The 17,584-nt window shown below is 41.6% G+C and overlaps 2 protein-coding genes across 2 annotated transcripts; both read left to right on the forward strand.

The window, feature by feature from the left end:
* Positions 1-141: 141 nt before the first annotated feature.
* Positions 142-5,363, forward strand: uimc1 (ubiquitin interaction motif containing 1). The gene is made up of 12 exons (XM_058087164.1): positions 142-327; positions 614-728; positions 1,315-1,399; positions 1,723-1,841; positions 1,913-2,063; positions 2,175-2,323; positions 2,404-3,033; positions 3,099-3,226; positions 3,396-3,495; positions 3,568-3,672; positions 4,358-4,404; positions 4,512-5,363. Exons 1-12 carry the CDS (start codon positions 317-319, stop codon positions 4,771-4,773), a joined length of 1,902 nt encoding a protein of 633 aa, XP_057943147.1. The 5' UTR covers positions 142-316; the 3' UTR covers positions 4,774-5,363.
* A 2,117-nt stretch (positions 5,364-7,480) lies between these two features.
* On the forward strand, positions 7,481-16,958 carry LOC131138336 (hexokinase-2-like). The gene is made up of 11 exons (XM_058087166.1): positions 7,481-9,160; positions 9,796-9,888; positions 11,632-11,794; positions 11,869-12,017; positions 12,092-12,211; positions 12,780-12,875; positions 13,000-13,099; positions 13,202-13,385; positions 15,006-15,161; positions 15,343-15,576; positions 15,707-16,958. The coding sequence occupies exons 2-11, from the start codon at positions 9,796-9,798 to the stop codon at positions 15,897-15,899; spliced, it is 1,488 nt and encodes a 495-aa protein (XP_057943149.1). The 5' UTR covers positions 7,481-9,160; the 3' UTR covers positions 15,900-16,958.
* The last annotated feature ends 626 nt before the right edge of the window (positions 16,959-17,584 follow it).

Here is a 17,584-nt window from a genome sequence, read left to right on the forward strand (position 1 = left end):
CTACCTTTGTATCAGAGTTGTATGTTCAACAATTTAATTATTGGCCCTCGTTTTAATGTGAAACCAGTATAGGTATTTACAAGAGGTGGGAATTGTGCTTTTTTGTAAATGTAGTTTTGGTTTCTCCGACTGTCTTTGAAGGGGTCGTCACAGAAGGGCGCTTGCGTAGTCGTCACGTGACCCCACAGACCGAAACAAGCATGGCGCCGCGAAAGTGAGGAAAAACTCTGCTGTGAGTGCTTTTCCACTCAACTGCTTCAGTTAACCGCGCTTCTTATGTAATGGAAAGTGATCACCGGACTGCCTTTTGTCACTTATGTGCACTTCGTAAGTATTTTAATTCTTGAATATTTTTTATTCGTACCATTTGCTTCATTAATGTATGCGCTGTCATGACGCTAGCAAGTGTGCTATACAGCCGTTAGTTTAGTTTGGTCCTTATTCTACTTTGCTAACTCGTAGAGTGAATAGAGCGACTGTTGAAAGTCGTTTTTTTCTGGACTAAAAGACCGCTGCTTAATCACACATTAATGACGAGTGACTTTAATATTTAACTTGACTGCGACCAGGTTTTTATGTTGAGAACTGTTTAAAATGTTGTGTTTGTTGCCAGAGTAACACTGGAGCCGAGCAGTATGCCTCAGAGGAAACAAACTAACACAAACGGGGACATTCCCCCTGAAAGCCAGTTGCTGGCCGAAGACACACAGGAAGATGCAGCCATTGATGTAAGATCTAAACGTTTATGCTGATAACGTGTTATTTGTATTTATTATAAACAGTGGAAAACAAACAAATTTGGCCACCTTAGATGAGTGATTTTCAACCACTGTGTCACGGCATACTCCGTGAGGAATTATCCATTATCACTTGAAAAAATTATAATAATTTTCTGCAAATATTATGTCATAGTCGAGTGTCCGTGGTGTAAAGACTAGCAGAGCAATGTAATATTCGTCCGTGTGGCAACACGAAGCTGATTGCCTCGTTCCTCCAATAGACTTATTGATGCACGTGAGAGGTCGTGGTGACATTTTGCAACGTTTTTGGTTAGTGGTGTACCGCAAAATTTTTCCAATGTAAACAAAAAACATCAAAAAAGGTTGAAAATAATGGATAAAATGCTTTAGTGGAGTTTGGAACTGACTGCTTTTATCCAATTGTTGTTGTTGCTGATAGCAGACCGATATCTGTATCAAAATGTACGACAAGAGAAGTTCCGGGTTGCTGACAACATTCCAGTTGTATGTCCTTATATGATATATTTGGGCAAAGATGTGTGTGTGTAAAATTTGGCGGTGTTTCTTACTCTAGGTTGAGAGCTCAACTTCACTTCTGGTTCCGGTATCAACCAGAGACAAGCAGCGAAAAGAGAGGAAAAACAAAATCAAAACCAAAGGTAAACTCACTAGTATTCTGCACTGGTCAGTAGGTGTCAGTAGTAGGATATTTAACCCTACATTGGATTATCCGATGCTTATTTTATCTATTGCTTTTGCTATATTGGGTAATAAATAGTGTTATTTGATATTTAGAGGGCTCTAATAATGTTCAAAAACAGTTTTTGTGTTTGATCTGACTACATAATTATAAATAAAGAATTCTTCATGGAAATTCACTTAGCACAGTCAGGTCTGGAACCAATTAACCACAATAAATGAGGGATTTCTGTATATAACAAGAAAGTGAAACATGACCTTTGATTGTTGCTTTGTGCTCAAGAGATGACAGAGGAGGAGATGATGGCCTTGGCTTTGCGTCTAAGCGCACAGGAAGCCAATGTCAGTGCGCTGAGAGTGCAGCAGGAAGAAGAAGCCATGATGAAAGCCATCAAAGAAAGCGTGAGTATATTACACATTTATCCAATGTCCAAGATTTGCAAATTGTGTTGGGTTTTTTTTTTATTTCCCAGATGTGTTCCCAAAGTCAGAGCATGTTGACAGAAGCAGACTCCTTGTTGACGTGCCGCTCTCGGCACAGACGTTTACACTCAAACGGCGTGGCGGAGTCCAACGTGACAGCGTCAGGGGATTGCTGCACCGCGGGGGCCAACCTGAGCCAAGGTGGGTCATGGAGGAGACTTCTGCTGTGGTTTGTATGTGAATCCGTATGGTTTTGTACAAGGAAGAAGATCAGCTGAAGTCTTAACTGTGTATGTAATGATGTCATTGTAGAAATGCCATGTAAAGGACAAAATAGCCGTCTGAAAAAGCAGAAAAGGAAGGAAGGCCCGTCGCCAGAGTTGACGCAAACTCACCAAATTTGCTCTCAGGCGTCAACAAGCAGCTCGGAGTCACAGCTTGCAATTTTGGACACAGCTCAGGTAACATTTTGAACATGTTGATGTCTGTCTTTATGGATAGTTACGCTTCTCTTCATCGTTTCCTTTCTTTGATCAATCAGAGTTGTGATACCACGCAGATCGACAACTCCCAACACCCTAAATCCCCTGTTTTTCCCGTGAGCACAGTCAGCGTCACTTTCACCCAACTGAACCAGGACCTCGTGGAGACCTGCAGGACCACTGGCTTTGTGTTGTGCTCTCAACTCGACCCCGAGCTATGCATACCCGAGAGAGACACGTCGGCATGCCACAAAAGTCCGCTCTTCTCCGAGTCAGACGAGGGAGATGATACTGAAATGCAGTATCATGAGTATCTAAAAAGTCCCGTGTTTGGCAGAGAAACTCAGCAGGGCGGGTGCCCGGCAGATGTCCTTAGTCCAGAGAGACAAAACTCAGACCTCAACTTCTCCTCTCAAGAGAGTTTCAGCCCATCTACGAAGCTCACATCCTGTCCACACAAAAGCCTCGTATTCCCGAGGAGCCCCACTCCCTCAAAGCATCTTGCTTCCTCCAAGAACTCTCAGTCATTCTCAGAAAGCCCTGTCTTACTGGAGACAGATGGGGAGCACATTCTCTCAACACAGCGAGGAGCTGCAGAAGAGCTAAGCAATGTTTCCAAACGCACCCCGGAAGCGGAGCTGACCAGTGACATGACGCTACAGTGGTCTGAAGAAGATGAGGAAGAGACGGTACAGCTATTGCATATCATCACCATAATACAAGACACTGGTTGCGTTTTTCTTGCACTCTGCAGCTGGTGATATCACCTAGTCCAATTTTCCCAGAGGAGAGGCGTTTTCGTACATCAGAAGCTCAAGCAGCTAGTCAGAACCACGTAGCTGGAGATGAAGCAACCCTCGGGACAAATACTTCAAGCTGCAGGTAAACATTTACAAAAGGTTTTGATTAGAGCAGTCCAATTATTAGAAATGATATGATATCAACAGACATGAAATATAATCTATGGATTAATTAAGGCATGACGACATTCAGGTTTTCAGTTAATAACATGAGAATAATAATGTCCTCCATGTCTTTTGTTTGCTTCCAGCCTGAGCACTCAGGAGCCTTTGTCCACCCAGCCAACGGTTCACTACTATTGGGGCGTTCCCTTCTGTCCGAGAGGCCTGGATGCGGACGCCTACACACAGGTTGTTGTCACATTGTCATTATTATCATTATGCAATACTGGCAAATTCTGAACAGGCAAATTCACCTTTCAGGTGATCCTGACGCAGATGGAGGTGTATGAGAAGAGCTTGAAGGAGGCTCGGAGGAGTCTGCTAAGGAAGGCTGAGTGGGGAGACGCCATCGTGCCGCAGGCAGAGGTACGTCAGTATGTCAGTCAGTAAGCCGTTTTGTGTGTAAGTAGCTGTATTGCTAATGAGCTGTGTTTGTCCACGCCAGTCAATCAAGAAGCACTTGTGTGCACTTTAGGATGCATTGTTCATAAGCTGAATATTTTAGCATGGCTAGAGCATCAAAAACCCTTTTGTAACTTTCTAAATACATTTTTTTTTAATTATTAATGCTCTAGACATGAAATAACACTCTTGTAACCACCTTTACACTCATATTACCCAATATAGTAGATGTAATCAGATAAAATAAGCAATTTAAGACAAAATAAGACTTGTGCTCATGTGTGTTTCCGTACATATCTTCTGGACTGGTGGACAGGAAGTGATGTCGGGGAATTTTAGCTGGAGTACAACCACGAGACTAGCTTGTGTTTACGATTATAATAATGATGATGACTATTATTATTATCATGTTTTTGTTACTGTGAGATAAATAATTATGTATTAAGTATTAATAGCAATAAAGTGTAACACATGTTACTGGTGACACCTAGTGGCCAGGATAGATACAGTTCATAAACATCTTGTTTCGTCGTCTTCTAAGCGCAAACAAGTTAGGGATATGATAGATTTGTCTCACCTTTGGTGCTTGCAAATTACACAATATTACACAAACCAAAATCACTAAATCTGTACTTTTTTTTTTCTCTAGAAATGCCCATCACCTGAATCATCTCAACGACACAAAGTTCCTCGAAGGTGAAAACCCACCTGCATGTTTTTGTGCACGTATGACCACCGGGACTAGTTCACGTCATACAACCTGTTGTGTCGCTCTGAGTCAAGCTGTTGATGATGCATTGCAGACGTGGTCTAAGAATGAGGGACCGAAAGCTCAGTGACAGCGTTCCGGTTGAGCCTGAAGAGGAAGAGGCAGAGGAGGAGGAGGCGACGGTGGCAGTGGAGGAAGAGGAGGAGGAGGAAAAGAAGCATCATCAGCAGGAGGAGGAGCAGGAAAAAGAGCTGGAGGATGATGAGACTGACTGTGGAGAAGGAGATCAGCTGGGTACTGATGACTGTGTGGTTTGTCCTGGTACTGAGATGTTTTATTACACTTCCAGACTGTAGTATCTAGTCCAGGGGTCGGCAACCTTTACTATGAAAAGAGCCATTTTACCCCCTTGCCCACTGAAGAAAAATAGCCTGGAGCCGCAAAACAATGTTTAAAACAACATTGGAGGGAATTTGGGGGTATCAAAGTAGTTCAGATAAGAAAAGACGAGTTGGAGTACTCTTGCTAGTATTGGAGATAAACTTACATAAATTTATGTGTAAACTACTGTAAACCTACCGGATTTGTTTACTCTGGCGCAAACAAGTTCCCATGCCGCTGTTTTTAAATGATCTCTAATTTATTTTTTAGAATTGTCAAATAGCTCTGAGAAAGTATTACTTATTTTCCTTCATGTTTACCATAAATAGCATCCTGTCTGCTCATCCTCATCCAATCACCGGTCAGAACTCAGTCGGGATGCATTCATGGTCTCACACAAAGTTGGATTTTTTTAAACTCATTACAAAAGACGTGCATTTTCCCCACTCGGGTGTTAAAAAATAGGGAGCCACAACAAAGAGGCTGAAGAGCCACATGCGGCTCTGGAGCCGCGGGTTGCTGACCCCTGATCTAGTCCATGCCTGCATAACGAGTGTCCCTTTTTAACCGCAGAGACCCAACTGAGTGATGAGGATCGAACGGATATATCTAAGGTGGCTTGCAATGAAAATATGAGTAATACTGCATGTTAAAAATAAATAAATAAACCTTCCTTCTGTAGCCAAACAGCCCCGAAGTTTGTAGAATGGCAACGAGAGGTGCTGATGTAGCTGTTGACGAGGAGGAAGAGATGGAAGGTGAGCTTTTAAAATTTGGGGCGGTATAATAAAGAAACTAGATGATGATAAAAGAAAACTGTTGAACTTGTTGCAGTCTCAACAAAGGGATACGAGCATGCAAACCACCTCGTCGGCAGCCATGTTGGAATAAAAAACTCCCCTGCCAATGAGGAGGAAGAGCACAATTTGGACCGAGGCCGCCAAAGATCACTTTCACCCGAGCTAGATCCGGTCACCCTCCCGCCGAGGAGCCCCATAGCCAACGTGGAGTGTCCCATTTGTCAGGAAACTTTCCCCGCGGGCAAGATCGAAATGCACGCAGCGTACTGCGACATTGAGGAAGGGACGGCCGCCGTGGACGAGAACAGGCCCGCGGCTGAATATTTGCAAGGTCGGAGAACTCTGCACCGTCACACATACACAATGTGGGCAACAACACTGAGAATCATGACGCAGGAAATCAAAAATAGAATTTTGATAACGTCTGCTAGTCTGACATCACACATATTCCGACACTCCCAACATCTTGAACCCTTCCCAGAGGAGCGGCATAAATGTATCCCTTCCTGTAGGTCTCCATGGTGTCCCAATATTTTTGTCCATATAGTGCTATCTACATCATTTGTGAATGTGTTCCATGATGCATTCACAGCCATTATCCATTGTATTGCTCTTTTAAAGCCAGTGTAGTTGCTGTTGTACCATTTTCTCACCACTAGATGTCAATGTTAATTCACTGTTGTTTTTTTTTCTTTTTAGTGTCCTTGAAACCTCGAAAGAGGAGGAAAAGGAGGGCAGCAGAGGAGGAGGGCGACGCCTGCAGCACGGGCAAGTAAGTAGCACCTACCGTGTTGTTTGTTTTATTTATTCTTTTATGTTTAACGGTTGATTTCCCACAGAATTCAGGAGAAATGTTACATCTGTCAGAAAGCCGTACCCCTGCGAGAATTCAGCACGCACACAGAGCTGTGCATCCGACAGCGGTCCACAAACACTGTAAGACTTGCCAGTATTACTTTTGTCACATATATATGATAGTATTTGTTTTGATCACGCAGAAAGGAAATTTGTTGGCGGCTCTGGAGCAAATAGAAAGCAGGGATTCAGGTGAGCCCAACAAAGAATAACAGATTTATTCATGTGATACATTCACTCACAGGTTAGCCTTGGAGCCATTTTCGGATACCAAATCCAAAATGACATTGATATTTTTGTTCGCAGAAGCCGGTCCTTCCAGATCTGAACTTGAGCAACAGTACGTAAGCTTCTTAATTACAACTTTGATGGGCATTTGACATTTACTAGCCTTAGAGCTATTCTAGATATGTTGTAGCGAGCTCCTTGGAGGGAGTTTTCTGCCTTGTACAGTCAGGGTGTTGGACAAAAACCTTAATTGTCGTCATTCATTCATTCATTCATTTTCTACCGCTTTTTCCTCACGAGGGTGGCGGGGGGTGCTGGAGCCTATCTCAGCTGTCTTGGGGCGAGAGGCGGGGTACACCCTGGACTGGTGGCCAGCCAATCACAGGGCACATATAGACAAACAACCATTCACACTCACATTCATACCTATGGACAATTTGGAGTCGCCACTTAACCTAGCATGTTTTTGGAATGTGGGAGGAAACCGGAGTACCCGGAGAAAACCCACGCATGCACGAGGAGAACATGCAAACTCCACACAGAGATGGCCGAGGGTGGGAGCATCATCTCGGTGTACCTAATAATGTGTTCATTGAGCATGTGTTTTGTGTTTACTCCCAGCGATGTCATTGATCTGAGGGATGATGATGAGGAGGAGGAGGAGGAGGAGGCCGGAGTTTCCATTCTGCAGATCAGCAACTCGCCCATCAAATCCTTCACTCCCATCTCGGAGGCCACAGACTGTCTCATCGACTTCAAGCGACAGAATCGACTCAAGAAGCCGAGCCATAAACGAAGGTGAAGAGCGGCCTTTAATAACGACAGCGGGTGGAGTCTCAGAACGTCTCCATGCCTTCTGACTGACCTCGGTCTTTTGAATTAATATTTATGCAAGAACTTGAATGTAATGCTAAGACTCTTGCACACGAAGAGGAACCATCATTTTGTTTGTTTCCGTCTGGATATTTTACGATATTCGTGTGTTTCAGGCTACCTCTTCATGAACTGAAACATTCCCTCCTTTTGTATGTCGTGTCCGTATAACACAATGCTGGGCGAACGACTGACAGTGAAGCACTTGACTTAAATACAACACATACAATTACGTAAGTGCATTTCTGTTGCTTTCTTCCTCAAGCAAAGAACACAATGTCGTCGAATGGTGACATCTTGCTTAATAGTGATGAAAGCATGCTGGTAGTACATTAGTACACTAAAAATATAGACTAGATGGAAATATAGTAAAAAGTATCAGACAAGCTAACACTGTTCAAGATAAATGTATTAAAATATGTTTTTCTGTAATCCTTTTAAAGCAAAATTACATAAAATTACAATTTTCAATAAAATTGTTTTTTTTATTCAAGTGTCAGTACAGGTTGGAAATATAGTAAAAAGTATCAGACAAGCTAACACTGTTCAAGATAAATGTATTAAAATATGTTTTTCTGTAATCCCTTTAAAGCAAAATTACATATAAAATTACAATTTTCAATAAAATTGTTTTTTTTATTCAAGTGTCAGTACAGGTTGCATTTTTTTTACTCTCAAGTAGCAGTGAAAAATACACAATAAGTGAAAAAGCAGATATGTGTTTTGCTAATGTTTCAGAAAATAACAAATTAGATTAAATATTTTAGCGTTTATCTATATGTGCCCTGTGATTGGCTGGCGACCAGTCCAGGGTGTACAACGCCTCTCGCCTGAAGACAGCTGGGATAGGCTCTAGCACCACCCCCGCAACCCTTTTGAGGATAAGCGGTAGAAAATGAATGAATGAATGAAATTACAAATTGGATATATTGTAACATTTATTTGGGGAAAAAATCCTCATTTCATAACATTTCCACTTAATCTCGATAGTTTTGTGATCTATCTTTTACTTAAAACCCTGCGTCTCCATATTGTTTTCATTTTTGTATGTTGACAGGGACTCCAAATAGAGAACACAAATGATGCTGTCAACTTCCTCATTCATCATCATAAAAAATTCCGCTTTTGGCTCAATGTCATTGTTAATCTTAGTCATGAGAATTATATGACATGCACTTTATTTTGCAACAGCTAATAGCAAAAAAAAATCTCCATATTGTGTGGGTTTTTTAATGTTTTTACATGAAAACATGGTCAAAAGCTAAGTAGAGATCCCGTACAGTGTTTACATTGGGGAGCAATTATTGTATTGTATTGTAGTGTAAGGTCACTACTGTGCTGGCTGATTTAAAGGGTTGTCTTGAGGTTGGAGTTTTTTTTGTGTGTTTTTCCTCAATAGACAATTGAGGCAACAATAGTGTCACAACACAGTACAACTTGCACCAACAAGGACAAAGTTAACTGCAAGGAAACACTGCCCCCTTCTTGTCTGTTTGCTTTTTTTTTTTTTTTTTTTTTAACCACACAAAGTCAGCTGTCACTGTGTCCTCACCACCTTAGGAGGTTGATGGGTGAGTTGAGTTTGTGAGAAGATACCAACCCAAAGGTGAGTTATGTCTCCTTTATCTTCTCTTTTTTAAATTTATTTACACTTGGTTGTTTTTGTAGCCAAATAACAAGACAGGCTGTTTTAACATTATTACAAAATAGCTCAGCGTTCATGTTCAAGTGTTATTGCAGTTATATACATGATCTTCTTCTGTGCTCTACGGTAGTTGGTTTTTCAGCAGACCTTAAAGGCATATTTAACTTCCATTGTGCGAACTCGTTTTACCTGATTTGGCTATTGAATGTTTGCTTACTTGAGTTCCAACTTCAGCTCTTTTGTCAGCCCTTTCTTATTGCCAAGCTCCCATCGCAAACCTGAAATTATGCAATTAGTATATTTATGAATAGTCCTTATATTGTGTGAGATTGGAAAAAGGGTTTTATGTAAATTAACAGTGTGCTTTCTTGCTAGGTGTGACTTCAGTGGGTTTGGCTTAGATGTATCCATGAGGGAAAAAAGGGTGTGGAGGAGTTTTCTTTTTTTTTTTTCTATGTAATGTGAATATTAAGAGTGCACTCCACCCTAAAATCCAAATAAACGCACACATTGATTTGGAAAGTTGGGTATTTAGAGTCTAGGCAGGCACTTTTGTCAAATGTTTTGAATATTTCAATGTCCTATGTCTATTTTAGATGAGCACGAAGACAACCGGCAACGAGACAAAAATGAGTGGCGACATCTGCACACTGCACAGTAACGGGATCCCTCCTGACACGCTCAAGAAGGTGCATATGTTGTTAATATTTGTTCTATATGTTTCTTATATTCGGTGATATATTAGTTGAAAAAGTAACGAATACCATAAAAATCTGAAAATATATCGTTTAATATGGAAATTGTTAATGTCAACTGCAATGTCAAAACTGGCCGGAATCGGTAACACTACAAGTCCCAGCATACATTGCGACAGATGCCTGGGCTCTTCTCCCTCGTAGGTAGTACGGTTTTTAGAGTTCATGTAAATCGTTTGAACCCCTTTTTTGGGGAACTTAGACTTCCACCTTACATACCATGTGTATATTTTAATTATTTTTAATTGAAATTGTGTTTTTCTAAAAGAGACGCTAGTTAGCTCGAGGTAATACGAGTACCTTGCCAGCTTGTGTATGTGCCTCATGCAGGAGGTACGGTATCCTCTGAGGGACAAAAAGGTTAACCTTATATAGTACTGGTTGGTCAATACAGTTAAATACTTTTCCTGGGTCAAAGTCTTTTGTTAGAAAATGAGCTTGTTTTTATTGAATGGTATCTTGTACCTTCACTTTTCACTGCTGCTTTATTTTTTTATCTACAAATGATGAGTGGTGATAAAGGAATGAAGTCAGGTGTTGGCGTGTCCAGACAGGAATTAGTGGCAAGGATTGAGAGGGAAGTGGGGCATGAGAAAACATGCCTTCTGGAAAACTACTGGAAATTTTATACAGGAATGCAATTAGCTGTACAAATATGATATTAGTTAAACAGCAACACATAGAAACACTTTGACATGAGACACAAACAATTGATAGATGATGTTATGTATGATCGTCATCTACTGTATGTTGGCGTCAAACCTAAAAGATGCCAAGGAAACTCACCAACAGTAGCAGGATGTGATGAAACTGAGCTATGTGTTGCAATCAGAACGGTGAATACACACGCACACGCAATTTGGGTGAAACTGCTGCTAAGATTGCATCCATGATGCTGACAACGTTCTGGGATTTCTGTTTTTAGTGTTTTCAGTTAAAGGACATTTGTTTTGCCAGTGTCCCTTCTTGTTTGTGCAAAAACCTTCCAGCTTTGTAGAGGAAACAGGAAAAGACGTATGAATAGTTGTTTTTGTCTCCAGACGATCGTAAACCTTCCATGTTTTCCTGCACAAATCAAGCTCCTCCACATACCAGAAGTTATTAAAACATTTGCATTCATTATTATTAAGGCGTTATTACAATTTTCTTTATTTTTTTACACTATGAACAGAGTAGCTTTTATTGTCAATATAAAAAATGTTGAGTATTTGCAAATATCCAAAATTAATGGATGGGAATCATTGTAAAAAAAAAAAAAAATATATATATATATATATATATATATAATTAGCAGTGGCAAAAACTATATAAATAGTTTTAATAAACTAGTGAACTATTTAATAAATTTTCAATTTTAAAGCACATTTTAACGCCCCTATGCACTTCACAATGAAGTGGACCCATTTATTCCTCAGTCACACACTGTTGGTGGTAATGTACATCCGTAGTCACAACGGCCCTGTGGTAGTCTGATGGAAAAGTGGCTGCCAATGTGTGCCTACGCCCTCTCCGACCAGTGTGGGCAGCACTGGAGGCAAAGTTGGTGAAGTGTCTTGCCCAACGGCACAACAATCATGACAGTAAACCGTCACCTTTACTGTTTTTGGACCCCGTGTTGAGTCTTCGAAGCCACTGGCGCTCAACTTCATATGAAAGTTCCTTTTCCTCTCTCTGCAGGTAAAAACCTACCTGGATCAGTTCACTTTGTCTCTGGAGGTCCTGCAACAGGTTTCTGCTCGACTGGAGCGAGCTCTGAAACAAGGATTGGGCAGACACTCTCATCAAAAAGCGTGCGTCCAGATGTTGCCCACATTCGTCACGGCAACACCAGACGGGACGGGTAATGTGTTTCGTTACAATTTTCGGTGTTAAGGCTGATTTGTTGAAAGATGATTGATTGTTGCTCCCTTGCAGAGAAAGGTGACTACCTGGCGTTGGATCTCGGTGGGACAAACTTCCGGGTGCTCCATGTGCGAGTGGTGGAGGAGGAGCAAAGAGTCGTAAAGATGGATAGTCAGATCTGCGCCATCCCGAAGGAAATGATGCAGGGAAGCGGTGAACAGGTGCAACAAGTGACCCATTGAGTATTCATGTTCTGTTAACATTAAAACTTGAGTTTGCTCTTATTGTTTTCCAGTTATTCGATCACATTGCCGCCTGTCTAGGTGAATTTCTTGCCTCTCAGGATCTGAAGGGGAAAACTCTCCCTCTCGGCTTCACCTTCTCCTTCCCCTGCCATCAGAAGGAAATTGACAAGGTGTCACACACTAAATAATCATTCATTCATTCATTTTCTACCGCTTTTGCCTCACGAGGGTCACGGGGGGGGGGGGTGCTGGAGCCTATCCCAGCTGTCTTCGGGCTAGAGGCGGGGTACACCCTCGACTGGTCGCCAGCCAATCACAGGGCACATATAGACAAACAACCATTCACACTCACATTCATACCTATGGACAATTTGGAGTCGCTAATTAACCTAGCATGTTTTTGGAATGTGGGAGGAAACCGGAGCACCCTGAGAAAACCCACGCATGCACGGGGAGAACATGCAAACTCCACACAGAGATGGCCGAGGGTGGAATTGAACCCTGGTCTCCTAGCTGTGAGGTCTGTGCGCTAACCACTAGACCGCCGTGTCGCCCTCTTAATAATAATTTAACCAAAATTAAGTAATGCTAATAATAAACAATGTAAAATTTAAATAATGGTAATTTAAAGAAATAAATTGATCTTTTAATCAAGAAAAACATTTTTTCCTTTGAATTACTACAAATAAAATGAGATGCAAAAAATTATGCATAATTTCATAAACCTCTATCCTGCAGAGTATCTTGATTCGCTGGACTAAAGGCTTCCAGTGCTCTGGAGTGGTTGGTGAAGATGTGGTGAAGCTACTGAGGGAAGCCATTCACAGGAGGGGGGTGAGGAGTGAACAGATTTTAACGCTTTAGTTGTGTAACCGTTTTTACAACAGACTACAATTACTCAGGCATTAATGAGCAGTTCACTTGCCGTCTGACTTAGCGCCTGATTTTTTCTCTTAAGGATTACGACGTCGGCTCCATAGCCATGGTGAACGACACTGTGGGCACCATGATGAGCTGCGGCTACAAGGATCAAAGCTGCAACATCGGCATGATTATCGGTGAGCTTGCGTTGACATAAAATGTATTAAAGAGGTTGGACATGGTGTCTTATTTCCCCAATACCTGACTTCTACCAATTCCATTTTTATCTAAATTTAAAGGCACGGGTACCAACGCATGCTACATGGAGGAGATGAAGAACGTGAAGCGCATTGAGAGCTCGGATGGGCGCATGTGCATCAACACAGAGTGGGGGGGGTTTGGAGATGACGGCTCACTGAGAGATATCCAGACGGAATTTGACGTCGAGGTCGACGAGACGTCCATCAACCCCGGCATCCACACGTACGTTTGACCAGGGAACTTTATAAAAATATAAAGTTGACAATAATTGTATTGTATGGAAAATCCACATTTTGACAGCATATGTGCAATTTTTTTAACACAAAAATTACAATTGTCCCTCATTTATCGCAGTTATTTAGTTCCAGACCCAACCGTGATAAGTGAATTTCCTCAAAGTCTGACTCATTCATTCAGTCATAAATTTTCTATGCCGCTGGCAGCAATATTTTTGTAGTAGGAGCATACAAAACCTGCTTTTAACATAATTAGAGCCCTCTAGATATGAACTAACAACCCTATAGTCACATTTAAACGTTTATTACCCATCCATCCATACATTTTCTATACTGCTTAGCCTCATCAGGGTCGCGGGGGTATGCTGGAGCCTATCCCAGCTAACTTTGGGCGAGAGGCAGGGTACACCCTGGACTGGTCACCAGCCAATCGCAGGGCAGCCAAGTAGGATTCCTCATTTATCAGTGGAATATTTTTGTAGTTGGAGCATACAAAACCTGCTTTTAACAGTATTGGAGAGCTCTAGGTATGAACTAACAACCCTATAGTCACATTTAAACTTGTATTATCCATCCATCCATTCATTTTATATACTGCTTAGCCTCATCAGGGTTGCGGGGGTATGCTGGAGCCTATCCCAGCTGACTTTGGGCGAGAGGCAGGGTACACCCTGGACTGGTCACCAGCCAATCGCAGGGTAGCCAAGTAGGATTCCTTATTTATCAGTGGAATATTTTTGTAGTTGGAGCATACAAAACCTGCTTTTAACATAATTAGAGCCCTCTAGATATGAACTAACAACCCTATAGTCACATTTAAACTTGTATTATCCATCCATCCATCCATTTTCTATACTGCTTAGCCTCATCAGGGTCGCGGGGGTATGCTGGAGCCTATCCCAGCTGACTTCGGGCGAGAGGCAGGGTCCACCATGGACTGGTCGCCAGCCAATCGCAGGGCAGCCAAGTAGGATTCCTTATTTATAAAGGGAATATTTTTGTAGTTGGAGAGTACAAAACCTGTTTTTTACATAATTAGAGCCCTCTAGATATGAACTAACAACCCTATAGTCACATTTAAACTTTTATTACCCATCCATCCATCCATCCATCCATTTTCTATACTGCTTAGCCTCATCAGGGTTGCGGGGTATGCTGGAGCCTATCCCAGCTGACTTTGGGCGAGAGACAGGGTCCACCATGGACTGGTTGCCAGCCAAGTAGGATTCCTTATTTATAAGTGGAATATTTTTGTAGTTGGAGCATACAAAACCTGCTTTTAACATTATTGGAGCTCTCTAGGTATGAACTAACAACCCTATAGTCGCCTTTAAACTTCACATAAATGTGTTTACTAGGGAAGTTGAGTGGCGGGTGGACACAAAGTGACTTCAGGGGTTCAGAGTTGAGTTTTTGACTTGCTGTGGGTTACAGCTAGTCTTTAACATGTATATGCTTTGCCTATTGATAAGCCATATTTAACCACAAAACAGCATCAATTGTTCATATATTTTGGAAAAACCATGAGAGAGAAGCTACAAAATTGCTGTCCTCCACGGGACATTAGAGATGACTATGAAAAACTATGTCTGCTCCTCCTCTGCAGCTTTGAGAAGATGATCAGCGGCATGTATTTGGGAGAGATTGTGCGTCTGCTGCTGGTGAAGATGACAAAGGACAAGTTGCTGTTCCAGGGAAAGACATCGGAATCACTGCTGACGCCGGACGGCTTTGAGACTAAATACATCTCGGACATTGAAGAGTGGGTTATCCTACTTTGGAAAATAACTTTAGTCACTCTCACCCATTGCTGCCTCCCAGTGGTCAGATGGGAATACTACACTTAATATTGTACATTTTCTTTCATAATTTTTTTGTTTTTGTTTTTTGCAACTCCAACTTGAATATATTTATGTTAACTTCCTGTTTGTTGTTGACTTCAGGGAGGACGTCGGCCTGGACAATGGAAGCAGAATCCTGACCAAATTGGGTCTGACCTGGGACCCCGTCGATGTCCGTGTGGTGCGTCTGGTCTGCGACACCATTTCCTCACGCTCAGCCCGCCTCTGCGCCGCCGCCCTGGCCACCCTCGTCAACCGTATCCGCATCAACCGCGGCCTTAACCACCTCAAAACAACTGTGGGGGTTGACGGGACGGTGTACAGGAAACACCCCAAGTAAGACACAAGTTGCTGTTTTGGAATTATTAAAGACGTTATGTTACTTATGCCATAATTCTTCTAAAAATGTAAAATAATTTACCATGATGATTTATGAGTGCTCTTGTCTCTCTAACCTGCTATGAAGTTTCAGTGCAGAGCTCCAGGCCACGGTGAGCCTCCTGGCCCCCAAGTGTGACATCACCTACCTTCTCTCGGAGGACGGCAGCGGGAAAGGCGCTGCCATGGTAACAGCCGTGGCGCAGAGGCTGGCTCGCCAGTCCCGGCTGTTAGAGGACAGTGATGGTGAGGAGAGCGCAGAGGAGGACGAAGATGAATGAGGGCAAACACAAGACCTTTTTTTTTTTTTTTTTAATATATATATATATATATATATATATATATATGTTACAAACGTCCATTAATTTAATGATAACACTGAATCTGTTTAGTAAAGGAACTCAGAGATCAAATTATAATTATCATGAATTATATATATATATATATTGTCCATTTGTGGTAGATTCATTTTAAGGAAAACTTTGAATGTAGTCAGGAAAAAAAGACATCAATAATATCAAATATTTATTTAAAACTTAATATTTTACACAGTTCACAGAAAATCTGCTAAAGTTGGCAAGGAAAAAAATCACGTTCAGTCTTACTTGGAGCCTCTTAAAAGGAAACTATGGCTTTGTGACGGATGCTATTGCCCCCTACCGGCCTTAAACGGAAACAGCATCTTACCGTGTGCTCTTGTTTACATCATGCTGGTGCTGCACAACCCTTTTACATCAGGGCAGTTCTCTTTGTGTATTTTTACACACGAAAAAGGCTATGATGAGCTCCATTTACCCTTTTGTGTGTGTGTCTGTGTGTGTGTGTTTACATTTCAAGGTTTTCATACCCGTCGGTCATTTGTGTCATAAAGGTCATCAAGTCATCTTTCATTCCTCCCATCAGTGCAGGATTGGTGTGAAGCCCCATGTTACAGTAGAACCTCTAAAGTCAAACCTATTTGTACTTCCAAACAGTTCTCCCCACATAAGAAATAATGGAAGTTACATTTTCACATAATACAAGTGTAAAAAAAATAAAAACATCAAACCCTGACAACGGTAATGCAAAGCACACATCTTACTTCACATATTGTCATTTCCTGTGCACATTCCTCTCTTTTTCTGACATTCTTTTACTAGTGTTGAGAGTGTGTCGAAAAAAGTGTCGAGAAAAAAAAGCAAGACATGCTGGTTAAACCCTTAACGCACCATTCAGAAAGGGCTATTAAGCCTTTTACATCACTACATGAATGTGACATAGGTTTGTAATGTGTTTTTTCAAAAAAAAAAAAAAAAAGTTGAATAAATACTTTTTCAACATGAAACTACTCCGTTAGTCAATGTTGTGTATGTCCTCAATGGCTCTAACTAGACTTGGTTGTCACTGTGGTTTTAATGTAGCACATTTTAAGCACCACCAGCCCCCCCACATCATCCAAACTCACAAAGACCACTTTCAAAATGGAGGACATAATGGCAATTACCCCCCCCCCCCCCCAACTCCATTCCTGGTTTCCTGGTCAAACAATAAGACAATAAGTTTGCTTTAATCAAAGTAAGACTGTCTGAGACTTTACTTTACATGCACCTTGCAATCCATTCCACCACTCATTTGTACACACAGCTCTGATCGATGCAGCATCATGTGCCCAGTAAAGAAGAAATAAAAGTCTGCCAAATGCTTATAAAGTATTTTTCAAAGAAGCGTTAGCTCAGCCCGAATGTCAAAGCATACAATGATTGATGAAGACCTCCTAAGTTCCATGAAAAGTCAGCATGAGGGAGTGTTTGTTGTGAGGAGAAGCTAACATTAGCCTGTGCGGCTGTTACTTCACGTCATGCTCTCCTTTGGTCTGTTCTTTATAGAGGCGTTATAAATGCAGAGTCGCCGCACGGACATTTGTTTACATTTTTTTTGAAAGCATATTGGACTCACTGGCGAGTGTAGTTGTATGTATATATATATT

This window comes from Doryrhamphus excisus, chromosome 11 (assembly GCF_030265055.1).
Source record: "Doryrhamphus excisus isolate RoL2022-K1 chromosome 11, RoL_Dexc_1.0, whole genome shotgun sequence".
Taxonomy (NCBI): Eukaryota; Metazoa; Chordata; class Actinopteri; order Syngnathiformes; family Syngnathidae; genus Doryrhamphus; species Doryrhamphus excisus.